The 12,101-nt window shown below is 43.7% G+C and overlaps 1 protein-coding gene across 2 annotated transcripts; it reads right to left on the reverse strand.

The window, feature by feature from the left end:
* Positions 1-975: 975 nt before the first annotated feature.
* LOC107076782 (CMRF35-like molecule 7) lies at positions 976-11,548 on the reverse strand. Of its 2 annotated transcripts, none has more exons than XM_069190268.1 (6): positions 11,443-11,548; positions 8,983-9,312; positions 7,526-7,582; positions 6,391-6,492; positions 5,818-5,861; positions 976-1,614 (listed from the first exon to the last, which is right to left on the reverse strand). In XM_069190268.1, the coding sequence occupies exons 1-6, from the start codon at positions 11,489-11,491 to the stop codon at positions 1,426-1,428; spliced, it is 771 nt and encodes a 256-aa protein (XP_069046369.1). In that variant the 5' UTR covers positions 11,492-11,548; the 3' UTR covers positions 976-1,425. The 2 variants fall into 2 exon arrangements, with proteins under 2 accessions (XP_069046369.1, XP_015197618.2); XM_015342132.2 differs by having other exon boundaries at positions 7,526-7,585.
* Positions 11,549-12,101: the final 553 nt, after the last annotated feature.

A 12,101-nucleotide genomic window follows, 5' to 3' on the forward strand; every position in this document is an offset into this window, starting at 1 on the left:
TAAGCGGATGTCGGGACAGCATAACACAGAATGACCCGCTCACAGGCATGGAAGTCGGGAGTAGCATCCCGCGATTAGAATAGAAGAACTGAAAAAAAGCCCAGCAAAAAAAGGAAAAAGCTGTGGAAAGACAAAAGGCGCTGCTCACAGGGTCAGTAGGAGGCTCAGCATTCTGTCACGGATGTCGGAAGGGACGAACCGTGGAATGGCAGGAGTGAGCTTAGCGGCGGAACGGGGGGTTAGCCCAGGCTCAGCAGTGCAAGAGTTCTGGAATTGCCGTAGAGAAACCAAAGCCCTTGGGCTACGGACAGAGTGGCCACCTGGTGCTAGGCAGGTCTCAGGACATTTGAACGGCAATGCTGAGCAAAGGAGAATGAGTGACCCGGAAATATATAGCCCCAGAGAGGGAGACACCGGAAGGACAGCAAAGCACAGGAAACTAGGGACAGGACAGAGTAGGAGCGCCCTCTGGCTGCAAAGGGCGTGACAAGTGGACTCTGGGAAAAATTGGCCCTGGTGCGTGTCTGTGTCTATCTGACCTGTGATGGACTGGTATTCTGTCAAGGGTGCATCCTGCTCTGCACTTGTTCCTTGACAGAACAGGCTCTGGCTCCCCTGCGACCCTGAATAGGATAAAGTGGGTAAAAAATGGATATATAAACAAGTAAAGACAAAGACAGTAAACGAATAAAGCGAAAAGACTGTTGCAGTCTTGCCAGGTGATCACATATTTTTTTGCAGGTCGAAATCAAAATTGCCAAGTGCAGCAATTCAGCTCTGTCCAGAAGCAGAAGCTGCCGTGGTCTGTCTGAGTGCAAGGCTGTACAGCGAGGAAGAGAAGATAGAGAAGTGTGCTGTGTACTCTGAGAACTGAATGACCAGCAGGTGAAGAACTTCCTCATTACTGAACTCACATTAAGTTATTTTTGTTAATTTAAAAAAATAGATTGTGAACAATGAACAGTGAAAACAATGAAAACTCCACAAACTATTATTTCTGCAAATGGGAGAAAAAAGATGTGGTAAAACACTTTCAGGAATGACAGGATCTTTTTCAGTGTCTTTGTAGTTAAATGCTGTTGCCACACAAGTCCTGGGTCCCGGGCTTCGATTCTGAGGTGGAGGTCCTTCCCTGTGGAGTTTGCATGTTCCCTATAATGTCTGTATGGGCCTTCTCCAAATGTTCTCTCTCACTTTCCTTGGATATGGTTGCTAGGTTAACTGGTGTCTCTGAAAGCTCCTGCCGCTTTGAAGAGACCCGGAAAACCTGCAGACACATCAGGCCTCCAGGTCCAGGACTCCCCCACCCCTTGTTTTGGATGAAGGATGGAAACAAGTTTCATTTGAAACAAAGGACAAGCAGACATTTCCTCGTGCCCTTACAGTGTCACCTGTAGGAGTGTGTGCCCACAGTGCAGGCCCTGCTCAGCGGGCTGTCACCAAAGAGTAAACACCCCTGTCTTCGGGTGTGAGCTGGGGTCCAGGCAGCTGTGCGAAGGAATACAGTCCCTGGCTCTTCTCCTGAAGGTTCGACACGCTGGAGTACACAGAGGACAGGGGCCTGGCGCCTCCTGCATCGACCTCTTCATACACAGCCAGAGGAACATCATCATTCTAAACAGGAGAGAGTTACAATGAATTAACTGGAGCTGGCCTAGAAGCCTTCAGGTATCATGCAGCTAAAGAATGCCATAGGTGTGATGCAATAGTTGCTTAGTTGTTCATCTTGCATCAGGATCTGTCCCAACTGATATTAACATTTGTGATGTTGTATCCTTACAGTTAGCAACACTGGGAAAGCAGAGATCAAGTTACTGCGCAGAAGGAAAGAGATCGGGGTTCATTACTCATTATCCTGCATCCCTACAGTGCCTTGCAAAAAGTATTCAGACATTTTTAACATTTGTTGCTTTAAAGCTTACAGTCAAGAAACGTAGAAGTATCAACTAATATTTTTCATATACATGATCTTCTCCACACACTCAAAGCAAAAGAAAGAAGTAAATAGAGAGTTAAAAGAAATACAAGTCATGATTGCTTTAAATATTCAAACCCTTTATGGTGGCATACATAAATTAATTTAAGGTCATAAATGTATCATAATGAGCCATGCAATTAGTTAAGTGTCCCCTGTCTGTGTGTAATAATAGTATTTCTTATGATTTTAGAATAAATACATCTGTCTCTGTAAGGTTCCTGAGTCAGGTAGTGAATTTCAAGAAAGGATTCAACCATGAAGACCAAGGAGAATTCAGGTTTCAAATGAAATATTCAGATTAAAAATATGTATGCATTATTTTGTCATTTCACAAAATGGGACATTATAGGAAGGATCCCATTTTGCAAGGCACTATAATCTATATACTTAGATAAATAAATGCATTCCTGGTGAGTTTATTTGAATCGACACAATTTTATTCACATGGCACCCTTGAGACACCATATAATAATTTTCAAAATCTTACCTCTTCTGCAAATAGCACATTTCAGTTAATAGCACTGGTGTTGTGCCACTCACATCATAACAAATGCCATAATAAGCATGGTGAATTTTGATGATTAACTATATAAACGTTTGACTGGGTGTACAATCTGATCAGAGAAAGTTATGACATAGAATGTAGGATTGTCTTTCATGCTTTATGCTGCTGTTATGTAGACCACATTTCGTATTGGTGCATTTCTGTTGTTTTTCTGCTACATAAACAACAGGTTAGTAACATCTCTGTTTGGTGAAAATGGATAACCAGGGTTAATCTATGCTTATCAAAGGAACATAAGCTATAAGTGAAACCTCTTGTGGGTTTGTCAGGCCATTGTGTCAGCCTGGTTAGGAACTACACACAATCACGATCAGAATCAGCCTGCATTCATGTATAGCTCTTCTTTTTATAAGATCACTTTATTAGCCATATATAATTTCTTGTATTGGGAATTTGTCTTTTCACATACCCCAACTTGCTCTCCATGAGACACACAGACAGGGAGAGAGGCTTGGGTTCAGAGCCCAGTGTCAGCCATTTATACAGAGCCCCTGGAGCAGTTGGGGTTAAGGGCCTTGCTAAGGGGCCCAACGGAGTAGGATTCCTCTGCTGGCCGTGGGATACAAACCGGCAACCTTCCAGCTACAGGCTCAGATCCTTAGCCACAGAGCTACCACACCACCCCTTTTGACTGTCCTGTTCCACACTCTACTATTATTGTCACTGTCTATAGACCCCAAAGCTTAATGATGCCTTTTAAGGTGAGTTTACTGATTTACTTTCTATTTTATGTTTCAGGTTTCAGAGGATCCTTATTCTTGGTGATTTTAACATCAATGTTGATTCAAGGTCTTCCAGTTTAGCTGAGGATTTCCTAGCTTTGCTGGAATGCGTTCCTTTCAACCAGTTCGTTCTCAGCCCGACAAAGGTCACACGTTGGATTTAGTAACTGCAAATGCCTCTTTTGTTTCTCACTTATCACACAATTTCCCATTTCATACTTTTCACCCTCACACTCTGTGGTCAGTTGACCAGACTTAGTTTTGCTACTCTAGACTCTGTTACTCTTGAAAACAGGGTACAAGTGTTTAATAGCTCTTTCTTGATGACTCTTGACACCATAGTTCTGTCACGATATTAGTTCCCCCTCCTTAAGGGTGCTCCAGCTCATTTACTTAAGACTTTATTCTCTGCACCTGTTCCCTATTCCCAGCCCACCTTAAAAGCCAGGCGCTGACGCTCATCCGGGCTCTGCATCTGATTTCCGTATCGTGCGAGTCCGGGACCTGGAAGCGCCTGGTCCCGTTAAGGTTTTAACCCCTGTTCCTGTTCCTTGTCCCCTGTCTGCCGGTTCCGACCTGGCCTTCGTGGTTTTAACGTCGTGTTTTGATGGATCTCCTGGTTTTGGACTTTCTCGTGTGTTTTTGGATACTCTATGGATTACTCTTTGGGATTGTTCGCCTCAGCCACACCTCCCCCGTGCACCAGCGCACCTTGGACACGCCCCCTTGTCTTCAGCCCCGTTTTCCTGCATGATGTTTCCCTAGTGTTTCCCCACTCCGTCGGACTGTGTCGTCCGCATAGGGTCTGGAAAGAACTGTTCGTTACAAGTTCCTCTTAAAAATCAAACTTTCTCCTTTAATAATAGTAATAATAAACTTTATTTTATATAGCGCCTTTAAAGGTGGCATCTCAAAGCACTTTACAGGATGACAACAACAATAAATAAGAAGAATACACAAGATAAAATTACAATAATTACAATATATAGAGGAGACCGTGTTAGAAGAATGGAACCAGTTAAGTAAAGGCATTTCTGATGAGGGTTTTGAGTCTGGATTTGAAGGAGGTTAGAGAAGGTGACTCTGTGATATCCTTGGGGAGAGAGTTCCAGAGCTTGGGGGCATAAGGGGAGAAGGCCCTGTCACCCATAGAATGTAGACGGGCTTGGGGGACAGTAAGGAGAGCAGAATTAGAAGAGCGAAGGTTGCGAGGTGGGGAGTAGGGCGATAATAGTTCAGATAGGTACTGAGTTGCCAAGCCATGCAGAGCCTAATAGGTGAGACTGAGACTAAAGTATCCCTATGGTATACTTTACTGGCTCTGCCCTATGGTATACTGACCAGTTGTACTCAAGGAAGGCAGTGGCCCACAAACTATAAAGTAGGTGTTGTCTTTCTGGCCTGAACATTCATTTTCAGTCTTGGAAGGAGCAATTGACTGACATCTGTGCTCCTTTTGACACTGTTACTTCTGTGTCTTACTTTTTTGCCTTGACACTTTATTTGGAGTTTCTGACATGTTTCTGGGTGCTGACACTTTGTCTCTCTCTTGGCGGTTTCAGTTCTGAAGTTGGACTCGTTAAGTCTGGTACTCAAATTTACGTCCATACTAAACCTGACATTGAACTGGCTGTCTCTGCTCTATCAAATTGCATCAGTGACATAATCATCATTGACATCATTTTCCTTTATTTAAACTGCAACAAGTCTGAAATCATGCTCCCAAGCACCTTCCAACAACATATGGCAATGCAGTACACTTATCTGTGGATGACACTGTATTTGAATCTAAATTGATGAACTTGGGGGGTGGTATTTGGTCCAAGCTTGAAATTTGATCCACATGTGCATCATTCTTTCATCTTAGAAATATTGCCAGACTACATGTTGTCACTGATAGCTGCTGAAAAGCTGGTCAACACAGAAAAATATGTCTGTAACCAGTTTGCATCTGCCTCCACTGGGGTTCACACATTGGAAATCGTGGGTACCTCCTGCTACAGAGCCACAGAGCATCACTCCCAAGCAGCTGATAATTTCCCTACTCCAAAGGGCCAGGCCTCCAGCCATATAAATTCCAAAGGGATGACATCACGTCTAGCAACAGCAAGCCTCTTTGTGAAAACATACCAATGGTTGCAGCCCTTACTGTAGATTACATCAAATAAAAAAGTATGGGTAGGGCTATGTGTTTACTTGAAGTGTTTCGGATTATTTCGGAGTTGTGTCTGATGTGGCGTTTGGCATCGTAGCTCACATTGCTCTGGCCAGTGCAGATGCACCGTAAGTGGTTGTGTCTCTCTGACTTCTCTAACTGTGCACTTCACTGCGATCTGCAGAACTTGATCCGACCAAAATGCAGATAATTTTCCTTTACCACCTTAAATATTAATGTACATTATACACAAGAAGCACAACTTGAAAAGAGAAATACGTCACTTTCAGAACAAAGCTGAATAATACTATACTATAACATTTTCTCACTCCTTATTCAGGCCTTATTAGCACAGTCAAAGAATTGTGAATAAGCTGTGGTTGAAGGATGTCATTACCTGCACGTTTGCCTTGGGAAGTTCCACGATGGGGAGATTCTTAACTGGTAAAACAAAACAAAGAAACATGTTTTTCTGATTATTGGCAGAATGCATAAAGCTACAGCTAGGATCTTATAAATAAATAAAATAAACAAATAGACAAAAAAAAGCTTGTTGCTACTCTGCAAACTGTGTGTGCTGTTTTTATTTCTTCACATGCTGTCTCCCAAAAAGATATACAAACAGAAAATAAAATGTTCTTATTTTCAATGACTATATTTTCTCATGTGTTTCTAACCTTTCACTGTTCATTTTGGAAGGTCCTCCTGCTTGCCCGTGTTGTGGAGTGACTGGCCCTCTGAACTAGAGCCCCTGTTTCAACACACCTGATCCAGTCATCAGCATCATCAGGTTGTCCTGTCAGTCCAGTAACAGCTTCACTGCAGCAGCTCACAGTCACAGAGGAGGGGTCAGTCACAGGCTACTGAGTCTGGAGAGAGTAGCTCTGCTGCAGCTCTGTCCAGCACAGCCCAGCCCTGGGCAGCAGTGCTCTGCTGAGCTTTACTGATGGGCCAGCCGGAGGAGACTTACCCAGGAAGCGTATGGCTCTCCTCTGTGTGAAGAGAATGACAGCTGCCACCAGGAGCCCACAGACTATCACTGCAAGGACTGCCAGAATCACAACATGGGCGTCTACAGAAAAACACACACAGTGCTCATAAATTGCATGGTTTGCACTAATGGGATTGTTGTTATGGGTAAACTCTATTTACCTGACTATAAATGAAGGCAACCACACTCACAAAGCAGAATATACTGATACAATAGTTGATAGATACTGGAAACATCTCAATGATGCCTATCCTGTCCACAATCCCTGTAATCCCAGAGGAGTACAAACTGCACCCGTCTCATTTCAACATAGTTCTCAATCTGGTGAGGCTACTCTGGTCTTTCTGTTTCCAGCTGGTAAGTGAGCAAGCAGCAGTCATGATTCATCTTAATTTACATGGTTTGTCCATGATTTCTTTTCACTAACACAGAACGTATGGAATGTCGGAGGCCATTATCTTTGACAAGATGTCCCGGAATCATATCCACCCTATCTCCAGCAGAGGTGCACTTTTTGTCTAGAAGAATACAAAGGATGCCTCCTGATCTTTTTTTATAGTTTCTTATTGCCCTTGGGATTAACTACCCAATATATTGTAATGGACCAGCGGGGGGGCGCCCACCCTGCGGTTTGTCTGGGTCCTAATGCCCCTGTAATGGGCGCCATCTTTCGGATGAGACATTAAACCGAGGTCCTGACTCTCAATGGTCATTAAAGATGCCCGGGCATTTCTCAATAAGAGTAGGGAGTTATCATTCCCTTTGTCTGGACCAAATGTCACCATTCGGCCTTTACCGTGGCCTCTAAATTGTTGCACTTGCCCCTTGCACTTGCCCTGTGATGGACTGGCGCCCTGTCCAGGGTGTACCCTGCCTTGCACTCGTTGCTTGACGGGTACGCTCCGGCTTCCCAGGACACTGTGTGGTATAAAGCGGTTTGACAAATGACATGACATGATATATTTTAATGGATATTCAGCACATGTTGATCATTTGGTACTACCCCAAATTTAAAGCTTTAGGTTTCTTGAAGACCCCCAGAGATCTCCATCACCTCTTGAAGACCTGCTTTCCACCAATCACAAGAGGTTACTGTACAGGTAAATGAGCTCACCTGCCAGGGCACTGCCATTGGTCTGTGCGCCGGAGTCAAGTCCAGGAGGTTCCTTCCCTGCTGGGCATGGAGAGCAAGTGGAGGCATCAGTAAGGGAGACAAAACAAGGGATGACCAGTCAGTCAGCTAATCTCTGAATCCACTGCAATACAGCACTGCCATTCAATTCCTCCTTACACCGTGCAATCCTCACTGAGCACTCATGACGCTTGTGGTAAAGTACTGTCAGACAGCCCTGCTGAAGTGACTCTCTCATACTCTGAAATCAAGACTGCTTTTCAAATCCTGGAGTTGGCTGGCAGAGCTCAGGTCTATGTCCACCCCCTCCCACCAACTCCCCCAAGCTTCTGCACCGTCTCCACCACAGATCTGAGAGAGGAGCTGTGTCAGCAAAGGAACAAGTAGAGGGGAGTTCAAGGCTGCAGAAAAGTGGAAAGAAGGAACGGAACTTGTTGACTGTGGAGCCTTCTCCAGGTGTGAAGAGAGAGAGACAGGGCGCAGGTGCGAACGGGCACACAGGTGAGAAAGAGTTGTCCAGACGAAGGGAGATCTGGGGCCGAGGTGTGAAAAGCTGAAATCTGCAAGGATTTTGTGAAGTCAATGAATGGAGAAGTTCTAGAAACGTGTTGATCACCGAGAGCTGGGGGAAAAAAGTGATCCGGGATCTAGGAAAATCATGGCTTCTGATGTCCCTCTGGAATAAGAGTCTCGGAAGCCCTGTAAAAGGATGCAGGCAGAAAAGCCTGTGTAATCATGGCTGGAAGAAGTGGAATGAGAACTAACGGCTTGTCAACGTGGAGGGATCTTTGATCCTCTCTGCTCTGACAAGTTTCTTGAAATCGTCGACCAGTGTTCTTCCTGTTTCTCCAATGTAAACAGCAGAGCTCTTTCTGCAGGAAGCGCAATAAGAGGTTGCTCTACAGATGGCAGGAAGCCCTAGCAGCAGAAGATCATTTCAGCCATCTAATGATGCTATGGGAGATATTTGCACATTATAAACAGGGCAATGTATGAACAGGAAGCCATGGTTATAGGAGGGTCATCCCACCATGGGTATTGAAGACTCTTTTAGTCACATGGTCTGTGCTATAATGTTTACACATCTAGAATGTGAGCTCTAAAGGACTCACTGATTTCCCTCATCAAGGCCACTGTGTCACACAAGAACAGTGAAGGAACTAGAACATCTTTTATTTTGAAGCACAAATTTACTACTCCATATGCAGGCATTGGTCAAACGTATCATCCCTACAAGCAGAAAAATAACAATAAAACAAATCTGACTTTGGATGAGGATTCTCAGGCTGTTCACTGTCACTTGCTCATTCAGTGGGTACAGTATTTCAGACTATTGCTGAACCCTGAATTAAATTGAATTCCATTATAAACAATTAAGTACAGTAAAAATACAAATAATCGACTCTTAAATTAAAAGAAATTGAGTGATGATTATTTACCTGGACTGACGCTTACTTTTATTTCTGTGTATTTATCAAGCCCCCATCGCTCCAGTCCACAGTAATACACCCCAGTGTCCTGCAGTGTGAGATTATTCATGGTCACAGTAAAGGTCCTAACTTTCTGGTTGTCAAACAGAGAGAATCTCCCTACAGTGACCATAGTGTTCCTCTTGCCAGTTGTAATGAGAACATCCTTCGTATTCCAACAGGGATGCCGACACCAGTACTTCTCATTGTCCCGATACCCATCTGGATAGCTGCACTCAATCTCTACGAGTCCACCTCTTACGCCATGTGCTCCAAATATTTCTTTGGATTTCACAAAGCCTAGAGTGTGGGGAAGAAAAAATGCATTAGAATCAGAAAGTAAAGATTTTCAGAACTGTGTACAGACTGACTAGGCTGTCAGTGTACAGGAACAGGCTGTCAGTATACATGAGCTGAAGCAGAGCAGAAGTCAACTGGGGGCATTTACTGTCAAAAGCAGAGTCCAGCACTCTACTTCAATGCTTCTCACTCTTGGTCCCAGGAACCATGTATCTGCCATTTTTTTTTGTTCCTACTAAACCCTTAATCACCAGTGCTAATTGATCCACGTGCTGGTTTCGATGTTTTTTCTGCACTCAGGCCCTGGATTCATTATTTCAACAATGTCAGCACACAGACGCACTCTCTCCTGAACACGCTAATTAGGAATTTGTTCCCTTATTTCTGACTCAACAGCTCTTGAAAAGTTAGCAAGTGATGGTGAAAAGACACTGGAGGGAATGACACTGCATCCGATACTCCCACATTTTCCTTCTGCTTAAGGCCGAACTGGCCGAACTGAGGACAGTTCTGTGAATTAATAATTTCTGACCCCAAGCTTCTCTCCCTGTCTGTGTGTCTCATGGAGAGTCAGTCATGCGGGGTATGCGAAAAGACAGATTCCTATTACAAGAAAACTGTATATAGCCAATTAAGTGATCTTATCTTATCTTCATTAGCAGAAGGGTCATCCCAATTACAAACCTCATTCAGCTTAGCCTGTGATTGAGCACAGGGTGGAGCACAACCCAGCTGTCATGCTCAGTACACCTAGAGGCACTCTACTTCTCTCCTGTTCCTAGTTCCCTGTGATTATTCATATCTTTCTGGTGTGTCTTGTTGTGTAGCCTATTTACTTCCCGTTTCTGCTCTGCTCCTCACTCAGCATTGAGGTTCAGATGTCCTGAGACCTGCATAGCACCAGGTCACTCCTGTCCATGGCCTGAGGGCATAGGTTTCTATACGGCATTTCCAGAACAGCTGAGCCCAGGCTTACCCCCGTCTCGCCGCTACGCCTAGGGTCTATTTTCGCTCTCCTGCCATTCCACGGTTCGTCTTTTCCGACATCCCTGACACAAGCAGACTCAGGGGTGTAACTATTTCGTTTCTCAATGAGAAACCTATTTTGTTTCTTGTTTTCCTACCCTCAAAAACAATGCCAAAGCGAAAGTGTAAATACACAGCAGAAAAGACTGGGAAGCTGTTTGGTGTGTAAGCCTGGTACTTTTGTCTCCATGGCAAATAAAGGTGTATTTGACTTCCAAGCTCATGTTGACACAAACACAAAAAGGCAGTTCGAGGAGAGAGTTCGTCAACCAAATTAACAGATTATTTTGTAAAATCTGGCATTAAATCAGAAGATACTGTTATTGCAGCAGAGGGGACTTATGCATTTCACACAGTTAAACATCATCACAGTTACTTTACCAATGAACATAAAACTTGGCATATTTTGAAAACCCTCTCTTCATCCCAACCCCCTTCCCAGATAACGCAATAAGAAAGTTCCTCAGGGTACTCTCTTTTTTTTATGTTGAAATATGGTCAAACCCCAGTGGCCGATGTATTATCCGCCTGCTTGCATCAGTACTCTTGGCATCTATTCCTTTCAGCCATGACATACTGTAATACTTGATTGTTGCGAGGTATTCCTTTTCGATCACTTGTTCTGTTGGCGAATGTGGCGCTAAACTGGGTCTCTGAAAGCTCGAGAGGAGTATGAACACTCAAGCATTAGTGCGTGCTGTATCGACGTAGCGAAGTACGTGGGCTGCGTATTTGACACATAAAACTAATTTTATTAAAATAGAAGATATGAAAACCCGTCTCAAGCTTTCTGAAACCGATTAAGTAAATCACAGATGAAAGATTTACATAATTTTTAATTATTCCATTTTTAATTCCCAATTTTTCAGTGCACACAAAAACAAATTTCCAGGGTCATCTGGCGTACCACCTGGGGGCACTCCATGTACCATCAGTGGTACGCATACCACAGTTTGAGAACCACTGACTTGGCTATATTACCACTGGTTCCAGGTCAGTACTCATTGTTTCTAATGTCCATACTAAAGGTGAAGCGTGTGTCCCCCAGGACTAGGAATGAGTATATCTGGCTTAATCTATCAGTTACAATATCTGAAGACTTACCTCCGAGGAGAAATAGAATTGACACGCAGGATCTTATTTTCTGATGCATTCCCCGTCGGTTTCTCCTTCCTGGTGGTACTTGAGCCTGAGCCAGTGAAAATGACTGAACTACAGTAGCTTTCAAGAATCGTACATGCACAGGACAGACCTGCCCACAATTGCACAAGAGACACCGCACAAAAGCACACTCAGCACACGCAAGCACACAGGCAGTTCACTCATGTCTGGAAAACAATGACCTTGTGTCTTTCTTAATTTTACTGGAAGTGTGCTGTAGTCCTAACAGGAACTTTACAAACCAGCAACATGCATGCATAACTGAGTAAAAGGTAAGATGACTAGGATCTAGATGATGCAGAACTTTCATCTTGTGGTTCCAACTAACCAAATGAAATACAAACAATCTTTACTGCAGGAATACTGAACATGATATGATGTGGATCTTATAATCGATATTTGCTTCTTCTTTAGAGCAATGTCCTACCATTGACAATTTTTACAGTTTATTTCAGTTTAATGAATGACATCAGTGTGGAGGGTCAAATTGGTAACATGGAAATATGGTCCCTCATATGTTTAAAGCTGTGTGTAGAAGAATTAAGTATGGAAATGATCCTCGCTGGGATCCTATGATCATCAGAGATATCCTCTTCATTGTC

This window comes from Lepisosteus oculatus, chromosome 5 (genome assembly GCF_040954835.1).
Source record: "Lepisosteus oculatus isolate fLepOcu1 chromosome 5, fLepOcu1.hap2, whole genome shotgun sequence".
NCBI classification, from domain to species: domain Eukaryota; kingdom Metazoa; phylum Chordata; class Actinopteri; order Semionotiformes; family Lepisosteidae; genus Lepisosteus; species Lepisosteus oculatus.

Excerpts from the sequence above, each read along its gene's own strand:
- LOC107076782 (XM_015342132.2), bottom strand. The coding sequence starts at position 11,491 with ATGCATCAGAAAATAAGATCCTGCGTGTCAATTCTATTTCTCCTCGGA. Across the intron at positions 9,313-11,442 it reads AATTCTATTTCTCCTCGGAG|GCTTTGTGAAATCCAAAGAA; the intron begins GTAAGTCTTCAG and ends CCCACACTCTAG. Across the intron at positions 1,615-5,817 it reads TTCCCAAGGCAAACGTGCAG|AATGATGATGTTCCTCTGGC; the intron begins GTAATGACATCC and ends TCTCCTGTTTAG.